Source organism: Rousettus aegyptiacus, unplaced genomic scaffold (assembly GCF_014176215.1).
Source record: "Rousettus aegyptiacus isolate mRouAeg1 unplaced genomic scaffold, mRouAeg1.p scaffold_m13_p_8, whole genome shotgun sequence".
In the NCBI taxonomy this organism is placed as follows: Eukaryota; Metazoa; Chordata; class Mammalia; order Chiroptera; family Pteropodidae; genus Rousettus; species Rousettus aegyptiacus.
Window position 1 is genome coordinate 35,505,460 of NW_023416311.1, and position 22,726 is coordinate 35,528,185.

General features: G+C 35.1%; 1 protein-coding gene across 1 annotated transcript in view; it reads right to left on the minus strand.

The window, feature by feature from the left end:
- SNX2 (sorting nexin 2) overlaps positions 1 to 22,091 on the minus strand; it is a 53,718-nt gene extending 31,627 nt beyond the window's left edge. The window contains exon 1 of the mRNA XM_016145293.2: positions 21,940 to 22,091. Within this exon, the coding sequence (XP_016000779.1) occupies positions 21,940 to 22,047 (108 nt within the window). The 5' untranslated portion in view covers positions 22,048 to 22,091. The remainder of the gene's footprint in view (positions 1 to 21,939) is intronic.
- Between the last annotated feature and the right edge of the window lie 635 nt (positions 22,092 to 22,726).

Sequence of the window (22,726 nt, forward strand, 5' to 3'; positions counted from 1 at the left end):
ACACTCGCTATCCTCAGTCTCAGTTCCTGACAGTGCTAGTGACAGTTTCAGTAGTGTTCTCTCAGATTTTCCTGGGGCTCTGTGGCATTCTGTCTCAGAGGGCACGGGGGAAGGGGTTAGTGGGTTGGGGGACAGGGGCTGCAGCTCAGCCTCGGTTTTGCAACTGCGGCTGGTAAAAATCAACCGTTCTTTCTCTGTGGTCCCCATTTCTCTGCCTGTTGCCCTGATGACTGGGCACTGCTGCCAGATGAGTGGCGCTCACAACTCTCTCAAGCAGACTTGTTTAGGAAAGTCGCCACACCTTCTCCCCTCTCTCTCCTCCTACAGGGAGCTTAGGCTGCAAGAGACAGCTTCTTTGTTTCTCCCAGTCCACCGCTCAACACCTGGGGTTCTGACCCGTGGTAGCTCTTATGCACAGATCCCATGCTCAGACGTGTGGATGTGCAGTCTGGGTGTTTTTTTGTTGAGTTTTAGATGTTCAGCTTATTGTTGTTTCAAGGGGAAAGATGTAGGAACATCTCTCACTCCACCATGTTTAATCTAATCTCCTCTTAAACTTTTTATTAATAAGTATTTTGACAGAGAGACATTATTAAAGTGAGAGCCAAGGCAAGACTCCTTCTGTACAGAAGTGGTGGCAGTATCTCTTATCAGCTTTTTAAGTAAACTATCCTGAGAACATTTCTTTAGAGCTTTAAAAGCATCAATGCTTTATGGGAAAATTTAAAGGAGAGGTTTTTCTCTTCTCTCAGGAGCTCATTCTTACACATCTAAACTCACAAAAATGGGTATCCGTTTACCTTAGCAATTTAAAAACAAATAAGCTTGCTTGCATATTACTTCTGAAAGATGTTCTGACAACCTCAACCTCACCTCTAGCTGATTCTGATTAGGTAACTGGCCTACATGCTCTCACATAATATCTACTTCTCTTACCACATTATAGTATAATTATTATCTGTTTACAGACTGCAAACACTACAAAAAGAGTATCTTATGTTATTTAATACTTTTTGCTTAGTTTGTGGTGGCAAACACTCAATGACTCTGTTAACTGAATTCTAAGAAATTATAAATATGCCTACAAATTAGTCTACAAGTTTGTCAGATTATTTATAAGGCTAAAAATATGAAATTGCCTAAAACACATCTACGTAAAAATGTAGCAGAGTGGCTCCAACACTCAATCATGATAAAAAAAAAAAAATCTCAGCAGACTAGGAAAGGAGGGGAACTTCCTCAACTTAAGAAAAACTATCTACAAAAAACCTACAACTAACATCATAATAATGAGAAACTTGAAGCTTTAAGATTATGAACAAGGCAGGGAGTTTGTTTCCTTTCATCACTGCTTTTCAACACTGTACTGGAAGTCAAGAAAAGGAAATGAAAGTATCCAGATTGAGAAGGAAGAAATAAAAGTCTCTGTTCATAGATGACATGATTGTCTAACTAGAAAATCCAAAAGAATCGTAAAAACAAACAAAAAACTGACAAAACCCCTCCATGCAAAGTTGTGTGATACAAGGTTAATATACAAAAGTTAATCGCTTTCCTATATACCATCAATGAACAAATATTTTGAAACTAAAAACACAATACCACTTACATTAGCCCCCCTAAAAATGAAATACTTAGGCATAAATCTATTAAAATATGTATAAGGTGATATAATGGAGAAAAAGTCTCTTCAAAAATAGTGCAGGAATAACTGCAGATCCACATGCAAAAATATGAACCTAGACAGAGATCTTTTATACTCTTTATGTAAATCAACTCAAATGGATCACAAACCTTAGAAGATAAAATAGAAGAAAATCTAGATGACTTTGGGTTTAGTAATGAGTTTTTAGATACAATAACAAAGACACAATACATGAAATCAAAAATTAGATAAAATAAGATAGACCTCATTAAAATTAAAATTTTCTGCACTGTGAAAGATACTGTCAAGAGAATGGAAAAACAAGCCTTAACACACACCTCATTAAAGGTATACACACAGCAAATAAGCATATAAAGAGATGTACTACATCACATATCACCAGAAAAATGCAAATTAAAACAATAATGAGATACCACTATACTTCGCTGTGGTACATTCTATACTTCTATTAGAATGGTCACAGTCTGGAACACTGGTAACACCAAATGCTGACAAGGACATGGAGCAACAGTAACTCTCATTCACTGCTGGTGGGAATGCAAAAGAATGTAGCTACTTTGGAAGACAGTTCAGCAGTTTCCTATAAAACTAAACATACTCTTATCATACAGTCCAGCAATTACTCTTTAGTATTTACGCAGGGAAGTTGAAAACATGTCCACACAAAAACCTATGCAATGCTAATAGCAGCTTTATTCATAATTGCAAAAACATGGAAGCAATTACAATGTCCTTCAGTAAGTGAATGGGTAAAGCGTACATTCAAACACTGAAATATTATTCAGAATTAAAAGGAAATGAGCTATGTAGCCATGAAAAGGCATAGAGAAAATTTAAACGCATATTACTAACTGAAAGAAACCAGCCTGAAAAAGCTATATATTATGTGATTCCAATTATATGACATTCTGGAAAAGAAACTATGGAGACAGTAAAAAGATCAGTGGGTTAGAGGGGAGGAAAGGATGAACAAGCAGAGCACAGAGGATTTTTAAGACAATGAAACTACTCTGTATGGTATTATAATGGTGGGTATGTGTCAATACATTTGTCCAAACCCACAAAATGTTCAGCACCAAGAGTCAATCCTAATGTAAACTATAGACTTTGGGTGATTATGATATGTCACTGTAGTTCCAACCATTGTTAACAAATGCACCTCTCTGCTGGAGGATGTTGATGAGGAATAATGTATATGTAGGGGTGGTAAATGGGAGACCTCTGTACCTTCCACTCAATTTTGCTTTGAACTTACAACTGTTCTAAAAAAAAAAAAAAAAGTGTTTATAAAAAATGTAGCAGACAGCACAGTGGCATTTACTGACACAGAAAGATGTTTACGGCATTATATGAGAAAAGTAGGCACTATACGTATCATCCAGTTTCCTTACAATAGTCATTAAAAGTAAATGTTTTTGCTCCTTCTCTTAGCCCTCCTAGACACTAAGATATACTTGTACTGAATAAAATACAGGAGCTAAAGTCCTAAATTAACTTGTACACTCAACTTCATTTTAAACAAAGGTTTCTAGCTATAAAAATTCAAAATTTCCTGGGAATCAAGAGCTCGGAATTCCAGTTCTCCCTGCCCACTAACTTGTCTATGTTATATAATGAATTTCCTTGATAACAATTTTTTTTGTCTATATGAGAACATCATATAAATGCTAATATATTCTTTTTGTAACCTATCCATTTCATTATTTTATAATTTCTAAATCCAAAGTCATCTAACTTGATTTCCTTTTACATTTCTCAACTGTCTTGATATTTTTGAGAGAAAAATAAATATGAAAAACAGCGAAATTTTAAAAAATTAAATGTCATTTAAAAAGGAGTAAATCTCAATTCATTGTTATAATTGAATGCCTACATAAAAGAATTCATAACCAAATCTCAAGGACAAATACAATTACCAGATGCTGACCTCAAGATAACTGAGTATTAGTATTAGTCAAAAAAACTTTTAAAAGTTTTTCTAACTGTGCTCTCTCTGTGAGATAAAGGTAAAAACATTTGAAATGTTCAGCAAAGGAAAGAAGCTACAAAAAAATAAACAAATAAAAATTTCAGAACTGAAATAAAAATTATCCTACAGTTCACAGAATGTGCAATAACAGAATGAAGATAACAGAAAAAAGTGCAGTGGATATGAAAATAAATCCACAATTATCCTATTTGAATAACAATAAAAATGTTTTAAAAATAATGAACAAAGCCTCTGAGACCTGTGGGACAATATCAAAAAGTCTAATATTCATGGCAATGGAGTCCCAGAAGGAAAGATAAATAATAATTGCAGAAATATTTATGGAAATAATGGCTGAAAATTCTTGATTTTGGCGAAAGACAAATTTATAGATTCAAGAAGTTCAACGAATCCCACAGAGGATAAAACCAAAGAATACTATGCCTACATATAGCATCATCAAACTGCTGAAAATAAAAAATAGAGAAAAAAAAAGAAACTAGAGCAAAAAACATTTTTATGCGGGTACACCAATGCAAATGACTGCAGATGTCTCATCAGAAATCACAAAGGCTAAAAAGAAAAAGAGAACACTTTCAAAGTGCTGAAAGAGAATTATCAACCCAAACGTCTATGAACTGCAAAAATGTCCTTCAGGAACGAAGAAGAAATAAAGAGTTCACCATCGACACACTTTCTCTAAAAAAATGCTAATGGAAGTTTTTTATGCTAAAGAAAAATGATACAAGAGGGAACACTGAGTGAAGAAAAAGCAAGAGAAATGATAAACATCTTAATAACTAAAGGAGACTACACTAAGTCCTCACTTATTGTCGCTGATAAGTTCTTGGAAACTGTTGTGACTTTAAGCAAAACAATACATAATGAAAACAATTTTAGCATTAGCTAACTGATATAGTGACAAAAAAGAATCACCGAACTTCTAACTAAAGACTCAAAATACTTCTAATATTAAACATTGAAGTAAATATAAACTATATATATACACTTATGCAAAATTAATAAAAACAAGTAGGATCATGATTTTCCAACCCACTTATTCCAGTACAGAATTGTGAGTGGCCTGAACCTGCCTCAGCAGCTCAGTGCTCAAGGTGGGAACCAACCCTGGAACCAACCCGCGAGGAGACCTTTCCATTGGAAGGTGAACTCACATACATACCCACTGATTCAGACTGGGACGATTTAGACATGCCACTTAGCATAATGTGCACATCTTTAGGATGTGGAAGAAAAACCACACAGACTTGGGGAGAACATGGAAAGCCCACATAGACATTGGTCCCAGCTGGGTGGGAATTGATTTTTTTTTTTTTATTATTACATCATCACCAAATAACGTTGAAGGTACATTATGAGGATCTGCTGTACTTTTTCTCTCTTAAATTCTCTGAAATAGAAATGACTATTCAAAGTAAAAATTGTAACAGTATAAAGCTATAATGTATGTAGACTATTTACAATCTATAACATATCCTCATCATAACTGAATGTTCATATTATGCTAATATCTTAGGTATTCACAGTTCTCTGACACAAGAATCAGAGAAAGAAAAACTAATGTGTTTATATAAGAAAAAGGATCCTTTTGTCTCATACCTCAGAGCCCAAGAGTAGAGGGCAGGATGGGAATGGTGTGGACGTGGGGTACTCCAGTAGTAGCTGTGTAGGCAACAGTCACCCTGCAGTGAGGAGGCTATGAAGCATACTCTTCCTTTGGCTGCCCGTCCACCAGCAGCTTGGAGTGCCCTGCCCCACTGCTCAGAGCACAGCCATGGGGCAGTACTCACTAAAGGCTGTCAGGACTCTGCCATTGCCTCTCCATGCCTTCTCAATTTACTAGTGAGTATAAGAAAAGCTGTTCTCCACCAGGAGGAAAACAGTATGGAGACAGGGGCTACTGAATGAAGAAGTGATGGTAGAAGGAAATACTTCTTTGCCTGGAACACAGGGTCTGGATGATCAGAACTATATACTTGTCCAAGATAAAATGCAATTGAAGAGACATCAGTACTTTTAACAAATATATATTCTTTTCTTCCCCTACATCATCACCTAGTAGTGCTAGAGATTATTTATATAAAAAGTTCCACAGATGTTGCTAATATTTCTTCAATTAAGTAGTGCTTAGACTACAACCACTACATTGATTAACAGTAAATGTTTCTGAGAGAATACAAAATACATTGATCTAAAAGTAAATAACAGCAAGAAAACTAGAGACAGGACCAGAAATATGAAAATTATCCTTAGGAGAGTGAATTTTACTATTGTTTTTCCTTCTCTTTCAGCTTTTCCTGAGGATGGTGCCAACTGCCAAACTACACTAGGTATATGCATCAATGACTCCAACAAAAACTATCTTTCTGGCTATATAATATCAGGCCCCTGGTAACCTACAGAAAGTAGGTGGAAAATTCTTTTCCCTCCCACCTCCCCACCATTTTCTTTCCTGGCCCTGCCCTGAGGCCAGACCTAGTTGCTACTTGCAAGACAGCAGCAGTGATGAGAATGCTAGCATCTAAAATCCCAAGAGAAAATTTATAAAGCAATTGTTAATGAACATAAAAGGAGAAATCCATAGTAACACAATAGTAGAGATTTCAATACTACACTCACATCAATGGATAGATCGTCCAGTCAGAAAATCAATAAAGAAATAATGGCCTTAAATGCCACAGTAGATAAGATTGACTTAGTAGACATTTAAAAAACATTTAATTAAAAACTGTAGAATATACATTTTTTTCAAGAGCACATGGAACAAAACAAGCTTCAATAAATTCAAGAAGACTGATATCAATCAAGCATTTTTTTTCTGACCACAATGGCATAAAACTAAAAATTAACTACAAGAAGAAAACTGGAAAAAATAAAAACATGTGGAGACTAAACAATACGCTAATAAACCAGTGATCAAGGAGGAAAACAAACAAGAAATAAATCAAAAACTATCTTGAAACAAATGAAAATGAAAATACAACTTTTCAAAATTTATGGGATGCAGCAAAAGCAGTTCTAAAAGGGAGGTTAATAGCTATACAGGCCTAGCCAAAGAAACAAGAAATATCCCAAAGAAACAATCTAATTTTATACCTAACAGAACAAGAAAAGAAAAACAAACCCCAAAGTAAAAAGAAAGAAGAGTTAAGATCAGAGAAATAAACAAAACAGAAATTGAAAAAACAATAAAAGATTAATAAAACTAAGAGCTAGTTCTCTGAAAACATAGAAATAAACCTTTAGCTTCATCGAGAAGCGTGCCCAAATAAAATCATCAATGAAAGAAGAGAATTTACAACCAACACCGCAGAAATATAAAGAATTATTAAAGAATACTATGAACAATTACATACCAACAAATTCAACAGTCTAAAAGAAAAGGATACATTTCTAGAAGTATACTCCTTCCAAGACTGAACCAGGAAAATATACAAAATCTAAATAGACCAATTACTAGTGATGAAATCAAAGCACTAGTCAACACTCCCAACAAATAAAAGTCCAAGACCAGATGGTTTAACAGGTGAATACTACCGAACATTCAAAGAATTAATGTCTATCCTTAAACTATTTCAAAAAATTGTAGAGGAAGGAACACTTCCAAACTTATTCTATGAAGCCAGCATTACCTTGCTATCAAAGCTTGGTAAAGACATAACAAAAAAAGAGAAAATGACAGGCCAATATCTTTGAAAAACATAGATGCAAAAATTTTCAACAAAATATTAGCAAACTGGATTTAACAACACATTAAAAGAACTATGTACTATGACCAAGTGGGAATCACCTCAGGGATGAAAGAAAGGTCCAACATTTGTAAATCAATTAATGTGATATATTGGATTCACAAAATAAAAGACAAAAACCATTAATCATCTCAACAGATATAGAAAAAGGATTTGACAAAATTCAGCATTTTTTAATGATAAAAACTCAACAAGGTGGGTAGAGAAGGAACATATCTCAACAGGATAAAGTCCATATCTGACAAACCCACAGCTAATAAAATAATGGCGAAAGCTGAAAGCCTTTCCTCTTAGGTTAGGAACAAGACAAGGATACCTAATATCACCACTTCTATACAACATAGTATTGGAAGTCCTGGACACAGTAATCAGACAAAGAAATTAAAGGTATCCCAACTGGAAAGGAAGAAATAAAACTCCCATTATTGTAGGTGACATAATATTACATATAGAAAATCCTAAAGGCTCTACCAAAAAAACTACTAGAACTAATGAAGTACTTCAGTAAAGTTGCAGGATATAGAGTCAATATACAGAAACTGTAGTGTTTCTATACATTGATAATGAACAATTGAAAAAGAAATTAAGAAAATAATCCCACTTACAACTGCATTGAAAAGTATAAAATATCTAGGAATAAATTTAACCAAAAAGGTGAAAGACCTGCACTTTGAAAACTGTAAAACAGTGAAGAAAGAAACTGAACAAGATACAAATAAGTAAAAGATATACCTTGCTCATAGATTGGAAGGATTAATCTTGTTAAAATGTCCTTACTACTTAAATATACGGAATCAATGCAATTCCTATTAAAATATCAATGGCATTCTTCTCAGAACTAGTCCTAAAATTTATATGGAACCATGAAAGACCCTGAATAGCCAAGGGAATTCTAAGAAAAAACAAAGTGGGAGGTATCATACTTGTTGATATCAAACTATAATACAAAGCTACAATAATCAAAACAGTATGGTACTGGCGTAAAACAGATATACGGACCAATGGAATACTGCAAGAAATAGAATTAATTGAAAGAGAATTAATTCGATGCTTTCACAAATTGTACCAAATTCAAGAACAGGAAACACTTACCAACTCGTTCTATGGTCAAGTAATATACAACAAAGGAGGCAATATATAACGAGGTAAAAACAACCTCTTCCATAAGTAGTATTGGCAAAACCGGATACATATATGGGGAAAAAAATGAAATTAGACCACTTCTTCAAACCATAAACAAAAATAAACTCAAAGTGGATTAAAGACTTAAATGTTAGACTTGAAACCATAAAGTTCCTGAAGAAAACATAGGCAATATACTCTTTGACAACTCTCTCAGTAGTATCTTTTGGGATATATATTCTTGAGTAAGGGAAACAACAGAAAAAATAAACAAATGAGAGAACAAACTAAAAAGCTTTTGCACAGTGAAGGAAACCATCAAAACAAAAAGACAACCTACTGAATAGGAGAAGATATTTACAAATGACACATTCAATAAAAAGTTAATATCCAAAATGTTAAGGAATTCATACAACTTAACAATAAAACAAGCAATTCAATTAAATAAAATGGGCAGAGGACCCGAATATACATTTCTCCTTAGAGCACATACAGATGGCCAACAGACATAAGAAAAGATGCTCAACATCACTAATTAGGGAAATGTAAATTAAAACCACAATGAGATATCACCTCACACCTGTCAGAATGGCTATCATTAATAAATCAACGGATAACAAGTGCTAGTAAGGATGTGGAGAAAAGTGAATTCTTGTACATTGTTGGTGGGTTTGTAAATTTGTGCGGCCACTATGGACAACAGTATGGAGATGTCACAAAAATTTAAATAGATCTACCATAAGATCCAGCAATTCCATTTCTGGGTATTCATCAGAAGAAAACAAAAACACTAATTCGAAAAGATATATGCATCCCTATGTTCACTGCAGCATCACTAATAATAGCTAAGACATGGTAGCAACCTAGATGTCCATCAACAGATGAATGGATAAAGATATAATATACATACACACGCATGTGTATATGAGTGTGAGTATATTATGCACACACACACACAATGTAATATTCAGCAATAAAGAATGAAATGTTTCCATTTGTGACATCATTAATAGACCCAGAGGGTATTATACTAAGAGAAATATCAGACAGAAAAAAAAAAAACATACTGCATGATCTCACTTACATGTGGAATCTAAATAAACAAACAAACAAAACAAAATAAAAACAAGTTAGCTAAACTGTGATTGTGGTAAATGTAAATGGCTTCAGACAGTTCCCAAATCCTGTATCTCTTCAAGTGAAGGATTCTTAAATATCACAAATGTACCTGAAAATAATATGCTGTCATGCATTATATCAAAAATTAACAGCAGTGAGGGGAAAAAAACAACCCAAGAGAACATCTACTACTTTGGCCAGTTGAACCAGGAAAAGAAAACCCAGGGGACAAAAATCCTTATTAGTACTGTCTCCTCTTTCATCGCTTTTCTGCAAAGGTGGCCTAAATTGAGCAAAAGTATATGACAGTGCAGGCAGCTAAAACTCTGATAGAAGCCTTTGTTTCTGGGAAACGGCCTGGGAGGAAAGATATGAGCCTCTTTCCAAAGCAAAGACCAGGTTTGTTTACTGTCTATATAATAAAGATAATGTTTCCTCTGGAGCAAAGAACGGGGAGACTTATTGCTTATTATAAATGATTTGGGTTCCCTAAACTTGGGCTCCTCAGCTGTGACACCAACCAAATCAGGTGCAACATTAGCCTGGGCCCCTCTCATCACCCTGGTAAGTGAAGCACAAGGGAAATTGTCACAAACGTGATACTCAAGCTGCTTGCTATGCTTTGAGTAATAACGTCCTTTATCGTGTCTTCTTCCAGCAACCATAAGACAAGTTATTTTATTAGCTTAAGAGAAGGGAAAAATTTCAGACCCTTTATAGCTCCTGAGATAAAGTCAGTGAACTTGAAGATAAATCATTAGAAAATATCCAATCTCAACAACAAAGAGGAAAACAATTTAAAAAAAAAACACACACACACAACAGAACTCAAATGACCTATGAAATAATACAAAAAAGTCTAATAATCATGTTACTGAAGTCCTAAAAGGAGAGCAATGCATAAAAATACTTCAAGAAACGGATGGCTAAAAATTCCCCAAATTCAGTGAAAGACATAAATTTAGATTCAGGAACAAGCAAACTTCAAACAAGACAACTTCAGAGAAAACCAGACCCAGCCACATTATAAAAAAAGGCTGAAAACCAAAGATTAAAAATTAAGAAACTTGAAACAGCTAAAGAAAAAAAAAGTTACATTTAGGGAAACAACGAGAAGGATCGTATTATTTCTCACCAGAGATCAAGAGACTGGGCAACAGTGGCACAAAATCTTTAAAGTGCTAAAAGAACTATCAACACAGAATTCCATATCCAGCAAAACATTCTTCAGAAACAGAGCTGAAACAAAGATAGTCTCAGATGAAAGAAACTATAGGAATCTACCATCACTAGGCCAGATCTTCAAAAAAAGTGCTGAAAGAAGTTTGTTAGCCTGAAGATGTATGAGAAAGTACAAACTTGGACCTTCAGGAATAAAGGAAGAGCTGGTAACCTGGTAACTAACTGGGGAAATATAAGAGACCATTTTCCTTCTCTTACTTAAAATGTGCATGACTACAAAAGCAAAAATTATAACACTGTTAAAAGTTTTCAGTGTATGGAGATATAATATATGTGAAAATTAGAATATGAAAAGACAGGAGGTAAATGAATCTATAGGGTTGTAAGGCTCTACATTTTATTTGTAGAAATACAATATAACTCTAATTGGACTACAAATGTTTAGGGATATATTGTAATCCCTAGAGCAATGACTATATGTATTTACAGAGGGAAAGGGAGGGGAGATAACAAAAAAAAAAAATCCAGTAGATAAATTAAAATGGAATACTAACAAACATTAAATAAAAAAGAAAGGAGAAACCGAGCGGAAAAACAGTAAACAAAGTGGTAGATCTAATCTAACCATACCAATAATTATATTAAATATAAATAGTCTAAACATACCAATTAGAAGGCAGAAGTCACCGGACTGGATAGAAAAATAACAAAACACAACAATATGCTGCCTACAAATAACCTACTTTAAAGACATAAATAAATTAAGAGCTAGAGTGCTACACTAACATCGGATAAAATAAACTTCGGAAGTATTATCTGCAATAAAAAGAGGGGCATCATATGACAAAAGGATCAATTTACCAAAAAGATCATAACAATACTAAATGTCTATGTGTCTAATAACAGAGCTTCAAAATACATGAAGGAAAAACTGAACTATAAAAAGTAAAAAAATAAAAATCTACAATTATCCTTGGACACATCAACACTCTTCTCTTAGTATTTGATAGATAAATAAGGAAAGATAGAGAAGACCTGGAAAATACTATCAACTAACTTGACTTAACAGTTGTAGAACACTCCAACAATAACACCAGACTATATACATTCTTTTCAAGTGCACACGGAAAATGCTCCTTTACAGACAGTATTCTGGGCCATCAGACAAACCTTAAAAAATTTAAAAGAACTGAAATCATAAAACATTCTCTGACCATAATTAATTTAAAGCAAAAATCAACAACAGAAAGCTATATAGAAAATTCCCAAAATTTGGAAGTTAACACACTTCTAAATAAGCCACAAGTCAAACAGGAAGTCACAAGGGAAACCAGAAAGTAGTTTAAACTGAATGAAAAGAAAAATATGTTATCGAAAAATATGTTATCACAATTTGTAGGATGCAATTAAAACAGTGTTTACAGAGAAAAATACAACTAAATACTAATATTTGAAAAAAAGATCTCATATCAATGATCCAAGGAAACTCGAAGAGTAAATTAAATAGAAAGCAAGCAGAAGGAAATATGTGCAAAAATCAATGAAACTCAAAAGTCAAAAAATCAAAAGTTGATACTTTAAAAAGATCCCAAGAAATGTCAAACCTCTAGAAAAATTAAAATAAATAAGCAAACAAACATAAGACATAAATTATCAATATCAGGAATGAAAAGGGAGGGTATCACCCACAGACACAGTAAGGGAGGATTAAGAAAAACCTATGCCCATAAATTTCCCAACTTTTAAGGAACAAATTCCTGAAAGACATATCACATCAAAATTCGACAAGAAGAAATATTCCTGTATCTATTAAAGAATTGAATTTATGTGGAGTATTTGAGATCTTACTTTTCTCCGCAATGTCATCAGTTCGGCTCAAATAAACTCTTTTATAGTTAAAAGACTTCCAACAGCCAAACCTACATGTTCAGAGGACTCCACTAGTCAGTTCTATCAACACTTAATGAAGACATAAGACTAATTCCATAAAACCTCTTCAAGAATATAAAAGAGAAATAAAAATCCAGTATTTCTGATACTGAAAACAGACAACCACGTTACAACTAAAAGAAAACAACACACAAATGTTTGTCACAACCATAGATATAATAGCCTACACAAAATAATAGCAAACTGAATACAGCAATATATACACATTATGACTGTGGGGTTTATTCTAGGAATGCAAGGTTTAGTCAATGTTTGAAAATCAATGTAATCCACTTTATCAAAAAACTGAAGAAAACCAAATTATGATTATCTTATTAGATGCAGAAAAAGCATTTTCCAAAATCAACATCCATTCATGGCTACAAAATTTCAGAAAACCAGGAATAGAAGGGAACTTCTTTAACTTGATGAAGATCATCTACAAAAAAACTTACAGATAACATGATGTTTAAGGGAGAAAGAATATTTTCCTTCTACAACCATAAAAGGGGAAAGGATATCCACTCTCTCACTACTTCTATTCTATACCAGTGGTCCTAGCTGGAGCATTAAGATTTTTTTATTTTTTAAAAAGGCATAAAGAATGGAAAGCAAGACAATTTTAACTGCAAGCAACACAATTATCTACATAGAAAATCCAATAAAACCTACTAGAACTCATGAGTGATTAGCACAGTTGTAGGATACAGTTTTCAACATGCTACCAATGAACGAATGTAAAAAGAAATAAAGTACTATAAACCCCTTGAAATACTTAGGTATAACCTAAAAAATATGTGCTTGATCTGTATGCAGAAAACCACAAATGATGAAAAAAATCAAATTAAGATCTAAAAAAATGGAAAGAAATAGTAAACTTATGACTTAAAGGTTCAATATTGTTAATACATTAATTCTCCCCAAACTCATCTATGGATTCATCACAATCCCAATTATCAGCGGGAATTTTTGGCAGAAATCAATAAACTGATTATAAAATTATATGGAAAGGTGAAAGAACTAGAATAATCAAAACAATTTAGAAAAGAACGAAGTCAGTATATTCACACTACCTGATTTCAAGACTAAGTTATAGTAATCAAGGCAGCATAAAACTGGCAAAAGGACAGTCAACAGACCAAAGAACACAAGAGTCCAAAAAAAGACCCACACATACGCTCAAGTGATTTTTGGCAAACATGCAGACACAGCCCAATGGAGAAACTTTTTGAGTCTAGCTTCCTTAACTTAGCATAAAGCACCTGAGACTCATCAGTGTTGTTGTATGTACTGAAAAACACTATCAATCAACTTGACCTAACATTTATAGAACACTTTACCCAACATCACACCATATACATTCTTTTCAAGTGCACACATAATATTTACCATGACGGACCATATTCTGAGTCATAAAACAAACCTTAACAACATGGTTATCTTTCAATAAATGGTGCTGGAACAACTGAGATATCTACATGCAAAAAAATCAAAAAACAAAAAAAAACCCAAACAAACAAAAAAACCAAACCTCAACTCCTATGAAAACTAACTCAAAATGAACCCAGGCCTAAATGTAACAACTTCTAGAAGTAAACATAAGCAAAACCTTTGCGATCTTCAGTTAACATTAGCAAAAGATTTCATATGTTACATATAAAGTATTTTCAATAAAAAAAGAGAGAGAGAAAGGATACTTGAGTTTCACCAAAATAACAAACTTTTACTCTGTGAGATACCGTTAATATTATAAAAGGGTAAGTCACAAACTGGGAAAAAATCTGCAAAATGCATATCTGGTAAAGGATTTATATTTAGAATACATGAAAAAGTCTCAGAACTCAACAGAGAAACTCAATTTTTTAAATGTGCAAAAGATGTGAAAGGACACTTCACCAAAGATAATTTTCAGGTGAATATATAATTGAAAACATACTCAGTTCAGCATCATCAATCATTAGGGAATGTATATTAAAACCACAATGAGATAACACTACACAACTGTTAGAATGTCTAAAAAAACAGTGGTGTGATGGTAAATGTTTAGCAAGCAGGTCTTTGAGAGAGAAGACTCTGAATTTTAGCTTTTGCTGATTTCTGTGACGTAAACATGCCTGCTATGGATTACTCTTCACAGACTGTGAAGTTGGGAAAATACCTACTTTCCACCATATAAATACAAGAGACATATATAACTTCAAGAACATAGAAAACAGGAGAATGTAGTACAGAAATTAGGAAATGACAAGTTTCAAATATTTATTACCTTTGTCTTCAGTATGATTTATTTAATTATAAGTTTACATAATCTCATTTTTAACGATGGTGTGTTTACTAATTAGCTTACAATATTCCTAAAAATGTAACAATTAGTTCTTTCCAGCCAGTATAAACTATCCTCAAGCTCACTAAAATAAAATTCACACTAATAAGTGCTAACATGGTTGTGGAACAAATGGAGTTCTCATTCATTGTTGACAGGAATGCAAAACAGCTGCTCTGGAAAAGTTTGGCAGTCCTCTCAATCTACTGCTATTAGATTTTAGATATCAAATTAATGCAAACATGACCAGAGACTGACAAATCCAACTTCATCAAAAGTTCCTTGAAGCTAGCTTTCATGATTCAATCAATAGTTTATACAAAGGCATGACTTTCTGATTAGGGATAAAAGTTGATATAAAAATAACTTTTATAATACCAGGAAATACGGTAACATACTTTTGTTTTGAAAAAGCATGCAGTTGTTTTAATGAAACCACAGATAATCAATTCTCAAAACACTGTCCTATTGAATATGGTCTTGATTTATACTATGACCGTTAACTCGTGGGACGAAAAGCAAATGACTCCACCTCCCTGTACCTTATCTCCCTTGAACCTTTTTGGCAGAAAGTTTGGCAGTTTCTTACAAAGTTAAACATGCATTAACCATACAACCTAGCAATCCTACTTCTAAGTATTTACCCAAAATAAAAGAAAACTGTATATAAAACCTATACATAAATGTTTATATTGGCTTTACTGGAAAATGTCCCTCAACAGTGATATATACAATAAATTTGGCAATAAAAAGGAATGAACTATTGATACATGCAACGCCACCAATAAACCTGAGATGCTTTATAAAGTTTCATACTGTATGATTCCATTTATATGATACGAAACAACACAACTATAGGAAGAAAACAGATCAGTGGTTGCCAAAGGCTGAGAATGGGAAAAGTTAGATTAACCATATGACAGAATTTTGGGGAAGTGATGAAAGTGTTCTTGAGGTGGTAGTGGACTTTAGTAGTAATTAAGGTAGATCTCACCTCAACTAAAAACTATCATTATAGAAAAAAACACAGGAGTTCAACATCACAGGAAAGTGAGCATTTGTAAAATTAACATTAAAGACGAATTTCATGTCTTAAAAAAAGTCTGCAAAAAATTGAGCATCTTTGCCTCATGAAACTTCATAGAATAACATTTTTTACAGGAACTAAAAATAATTAATTCTAAAATCCTTAAATGTAGTGGTTTCACGGGAAAGTGGTCAACTAGAATTATATCTCTTTATAAATGTCTTTAAATACCTGGTCATAAAACATTTTTTTTCTGAAACACAGGTAATTCATAATGAAATTTCCAAAAAAAAAATAATACATTTGAAGTTAAGGCCTACCTAAGATTAGAAAACTTGGAATAAGGAAACAAATTACATTTGCCTTGGGACAAGATACTAAATTTGAGTTCCTCTTTATCAAGTCTCTTGTCCTACTCTACTTACTCTCTTGCTGTCACCAAATTTCAGAGTTTTCAAGATGATCTCTATGCAATTAAGTTACTCTAGTCTTTTATACTATTTCTGTACTGTGTGCATATTCCATTCACACATGTATCACCTGGGATGGCAGGTATTTGTTCATACAGCTATGTTTATTATATTGACTTCTTTTGGTTCATACACTCCATGAGGGCAGGACCTAGATTTCCAGAGTCTAGTTTAGTGTTATCAGTCAATATGACCCCTCAAATCTACATCTCTAGCCCATCTAGCATTTCTAGCTGTATATATCTTCATTGGTATATCGTATCCCCAAGTAAAATAAATTTATAATTCCTTCTCCTAAAAATTACCTGAGGGATTACAAAATCAAAATGTCTGTCTTTTAATCTGCTATTGCACCAATTTCTCTCTGTCCTTTCTTACTTGCACTTTCTTCTTGAGGCCTTTAACCTCAGACTTAAAACAGCTTTCATCTCATCAACCTACCAATGATACCTTCCACTCAAATTTATCCCTCAGACTGCTGGCACATTAATCTTCCTAAGGTTATCATGTTACTGCCATGCAAATCTTCCATTGCTTTCACCTGCCTACATAACAAATTTCAAAGCTCTTCATAATCCCACCACATAATAAACCTGTAATGTCCTATTTTCAGCCACTAGGAATTATTTATGGTTCCCTAGAATGTGGACTAAACCTTCATTGACCCTTGCCATTTTCCCACTTTAAAATTTCATTCCATCCTTCAAGGTCTCTCTTAAATATTACATCAGTTTCCCAACCAATAGAAACATTTACTGTTCATCTACTATGCGTCAGGAACGTTGATAGGAATTAGATCTCCCCATTTTACTGGTACTTTCAGTGAAAACTGATGTTTCCAGATCATAAAATCACATTCCATCAGTATCAGTTTTCTATATGTCCTTTTCCCACTGGAGATTTTCTCAAAGACCTGCAGTATCTTTCTAATATCTGCACTCTCACTATCATCTAAACCAAGGGTCCCCCACCCCTGGGCTATGGACTGGTACTGAAGCTAAGGAACTGAGCCACACAGCAGGAGGTGAGTGGCGGGCAAGCCATGAAGCTTCATCTGTTATTTGCAGCTGCTCGCCAGCACTAGCATCACAGCCTTAGCTCCATCTACATCATCAGGCATTATTAGATTCTCATAGGAGCACCAGTCTCTGATGACGATAAGGCTGGGGACCACTGATCTAAACAGTATGACAAAGAGTAAATATTCAAGTATTTACTAAAGTCAACCAAGCACGGTATCGTCTGAGGACTTATTGCATGAGGTTACATGATGGGAAGTAATCTGAAGACCTGCGAGTCTCCAAACTGGAAATTTCACTTTAAATGCTCTATAAACTTTATCATGTGACAGTGTTGGGGAAATTGTGATTCTCACCCTGACTTGAGCTGACCCTCAGATCTGAGGTTAGTATGAGAACCAGGTGTAAACATCTATAGTCTTATTCTGGACAAGGGTGCCAAGACCATTCAATGGGGAAAGAATAGTCTTTTCCAACGAATGGTGGTGGGACAACTAGATTGTCACAGGCAAGAAATGAATTTGGACTCCTACTTCATACCATAGACAAAAATTAACTTCAAATAGATTAAAGATCTAAATGTAAGAGCCAAAACTATAAAACTCCTAGAAGAAAACAGAGGTGTAAATACTCAGAACCTTGGATTCTTATATAGGACATCAAAAGCACAAGCAACGAAATAAATAAATTGGACTTCATCAAAAATTTTTTTTTAATTGGTGCTTCAAAGGACACCATCAAGAACATGAAAAGACAACCTACAGGAGAAAAAAACATGCAAATTATGTATCTGATAAGGAACTTGTATCTAGAATATAAAAAGAATTCCTACAACTCAATAATAAAGACAACCCAGTTAAAAATTAGCAAAGTATCCAAATAGAAATTTCTCCAAAGAAGATATACGGAGGTCCAGTAAGCACATGAAAAGATGTATATCATTAGTCATCATGCAGATGCAATCAAAACCACATTAAGAAACCACTTCACACTCATTAGGATGGATAGAATCAAGAAGTCAGATATTAACAAGTGTGGTGAGGATGTGGAAAAACTAGTACCCTTACACATGGCTGGTGGGAATATAAAATGATGTGGCCATTTTTGACAAACCACTATAGTAATTCTTCAAGTGATTAAATGTAGAGTTATCATATGACCCAGTAATTCTACTTGTACACAAATGTTTACTGCATCATTGTTTGTAATAACCAAAACATGGAAACAACCCAAATGTCCATCAAGTGACAAATGGATACACAAAGTGTGGTACAGACATATAATAAATTATTCAGGCATAAAAAGGAATTAAGTAGACTTTGAAAACATTATGCTCAGTGAAAGAAGCATGAACTCATATAATATGTGGTCACAAAAGACCACATATTATATGAGTTCATGCATATAAAGTCCAGAAAAGGGAACACTATAGAGACAGCAAGACTATAGGGACAGAAGCAGAAGGATTTGGGGAATGGGGGCAAGGAGCAACAGTTAAAGGGTATGGGATTTTCTTTCGTTTTGAGGTGATGAAAATGTTCTAAAACTGATTGTGGTAATGGTGGCACATACTTGTGAATATACTAAAATCCATTAAATTATACACATTAAATGAGTAAACTGTATGGTTTATGAATTATACCCTAATGAACTTGTTTTTTAAAGAGGCATATAATATAAATTTCCAGAGTTTATTTTGTTTTAAGGTGCTGTCTTACTTCATGCTGCTTTAGGGCAAGCACCTTTCAAGCTTAGGGCTGTATCCTTTAAGGAAAAAGCAGTACTCCTAAACAATTTAAAGTCTTGCCTCTCAGGTACCAAAAAAGAACATGCTTTTGCCAGTGTTTTTTCCCTTCCCTTCCCTGCCCCTATGCCAGCCTCCCACCACTTTGTTCCATAACCACAACAGAAACATACACTAGGGGTTTTAAATATGCTTTATTTACTAAATATAGCTTTATGTGACTGCTCTTATTTTGAAAGGAAAAAAGTTTAATATTGGGTTAAAAATATACTAAATTGTATAATCATTACGAGCTTAAGAATTATACATTAAAGCTATTCTATAATTTGATTTTCACTTATATGGGTTTAAATTGATATTTTTCTTCCAAATGCCCTCATAGAAAAAAGTTTCTATGTAAAAAATAAACTCTTACTTTTTTTTTTTAATTGAAAGACATTAACTTATATGTCCCACTTTCGATTTACAGATTAGATAATAAGTAACAACTATTCAAAGAAGATGATCTGGATCTGAATCACCTGGGGTTTTGCAACTCATCATTATCTATGAACCAGAAGCAATGTCATGAGAACAGCTGGTTAAAAATGCAGAATATTGGGCTTATTCCAGCCCTAAAGAATCAGATTTGCACTTTAATAAGATCCCTGGGTAACTTATGTATAAAGTTTGAAAATCACTAACCTAGAACACTTACTAAACATGCAGATGCCAAGGAGGCAAAGACATCTGCATTTTAAACAAGTATCTTATAGCTTTTCCTGCACACTGAAGTATAATAACTGTTTAAAAAGAAAAGTGGACTACTGAAAGAACATTTCTTTAGAGATGTTTCGGTGTACTAAGAAATACTGCTTTAAAAAACCTGAATTTATAAATCTTAGTTATACCTTAAAATTATAACTTGAATAAATGAAATAAAAGGTTTAGATGAGTAATCAAAACCAACTTTACAACTTTCGCAGTGCACGGAGATAAAATTTATTTATTCTCAAATTTCTGTAGGCTTTTACTGAGAAGTCAAATAAATACTTTATTAAAAAGTCCCACCCAAATGGAAACAGATTATTGTTCCTTCTCCTCAACTTTAAAAGGCATCAATTAAACAGAATGCTTAGTGTTCAGTGTTCTAGTTTATATTAAATCAGTCAACTTTATTCTGATTCTTGCTAGTGAAAAATCTTTGCTGTTCTTAAAGGGAACACAGGTCTTAGGATCCCACACACTCTACCTTTCAATACATGTTAAGATAGTTGTATAGTATGTGTAAAGGGCTAACAGGATACTAATCTTAAAAAGTAATTTGTTATGAAAGATCATTTTTACTAATTCTTAGGAGATGCTGGTTTTGATAATACAGCAAACATTTACTAAACATAAATGTTCGAGATTTTGTGACGAACACAAAGATTATCAAGGCACTATCCCCAGCCCCAAGAAGCATAAAATCTAAGGAATGGTAGGGTTTGGCCGGATACCTGCATATACAATTACCAGAACGTGGTCAGTGCTGAAAACGTTCCCGGAAGTTCCCAGTTAACAGAATTTCAGATAATAGATATTTTACAGTAATTTCCAAATGATTTGGTGAAAAGTTGAACAAGTCGAGAAAGCTCACTAAGAACAGTTTTTAAAGGAAGTACAGCCCGAGGTAAACAATCCTCTGCAAATTACTTACATTTTAATACATATACACACACTTAAAATTGGGCTATGAGGTAGGTGTTTGTGCTCTCATCAAATGCAAGCAATTCAAATATGAACAGGATGTAGGAGACCCAATACTGTTAAGTTCATAGAGGGTGCCTCCTTTGACAAAACAGGAACACTCAGCTTCAGAGATCGCTGACCATGCGAGAAAAGAGGAAACAGGAGTGAGGACCTGTTTTTATTTCTCCCCTGGTAACTTATTAAAAAAAAAAAAAAAAAAGCAGTTTCCGGGACTACTCCCTCCTTCCAACTTTTATTTTACAAACACCATGATCCTTAAAAAGTCTAGGTACTAAAGAATACAAACAAAACAGGTCAAATGAATTTACTTATTCAACAGTCCGAAATACAGGAACCACCCTCAAGGAGAACTAGCAGTCCACGAAGGGCCAGAACTAGGGAAAGTGCATCCACACGTTCCCTACAGAGCTTGGGTCACTCAGTGCTCACTTCTCTGCTCTCCCCTTTTAGGTGCACACCCTCCCTTGGGAAGGGAAAAGCACGCATCTCTCCAAAGGGGCTGCAGAACTCTCCAGAGAGAGTGGTCTGGTTTACTGGAACCTAGGGCAAAACCTCTGGTCTAGAAGAGGTGCAAGTGACATCGAATAAGGCCAGCTGAAATGGGAAAGGGCGCTGCGATGCTCCGTCCGGTCGCTGCCCCTCTGGGGATTAGGTCAGATCCCTGCCGGCAGGCTGGCCTGAGGTTGCCTAGCGGACCAGGTCAACTCTGGCTCATTGACAGGTTTCCAGGTGGGGCCCGCGTCACAGGTGTCGCCTCTACCAGATCTTGCAAACCCGGGGGGTGGGGAGGAATAAGTCGGGACAGGGAGAAGGTACCTAAAGGTGAGACGCGCGGCGAAGCGCGGCACCCGCGGTGATGCGGTCTCACCTCTAGGGTGGAAACAGTGCTGGTGAACAGATCCTCTCCGTCCTCCTGCTCGTCAAAGTCGGTGGGCTTCCCGTCCGCCAGCGGAGGAGGTTCCCTCTCGGCCGCCATCTTCGCTCGCCCGGACGACTGCGCGAGCAGGGCTTCGCGGACCTGTCACGTGAGCACGCACGGCTAGGCTGGCGCGCCGGCCGCCCAGCTCCCCCGCCTCCCGGGCCCGCCTCTCACGGCCCCGCCCAGCTGCGCGCGGCCCCGCTCCCGACCTCCCCGCGCCCGTCCTGAGCTCCTGGCGCTTAGCCCCGCCTCTTTGCCGCACTTTTCACTTCCGCGTCCAGTTTTTGGCTGCGGTTTTCACCGCGCTTGCTGTATGGACTTTTCTGGAAGAATCTGGGACCTTCATTACCCAATCTCCATTTTCGCAAGAGTCGGCGAAACGATCTCTGTTGGCATTACCGGTTTTAAAATCTGTAGAAAGTGGAAGAGTTTGGAGACCAGTCTGTAGTCCAGGCTTGGATTACACACAGACTGAAGGCGAGATTGAGGACTAATAAATAAGACACATCATTCATAAATCTCTCTAGGCTGTCCAGTAGAACTTTCCGATGTGATAGAAATGTTCTATATTAGCGCTGTCCTATAGAGTAGCCACTGGCCACATGTGACCACTGAGCACTTGAAATATGACTAGTAAATCTGAAGTTTACTTCAATTTCATCATGAGCAACAGTATTTTTCCTCAAAGAATGAGAAAGGTTGGAAAAATGACAAAAATAAATAGATGACTGGTAAG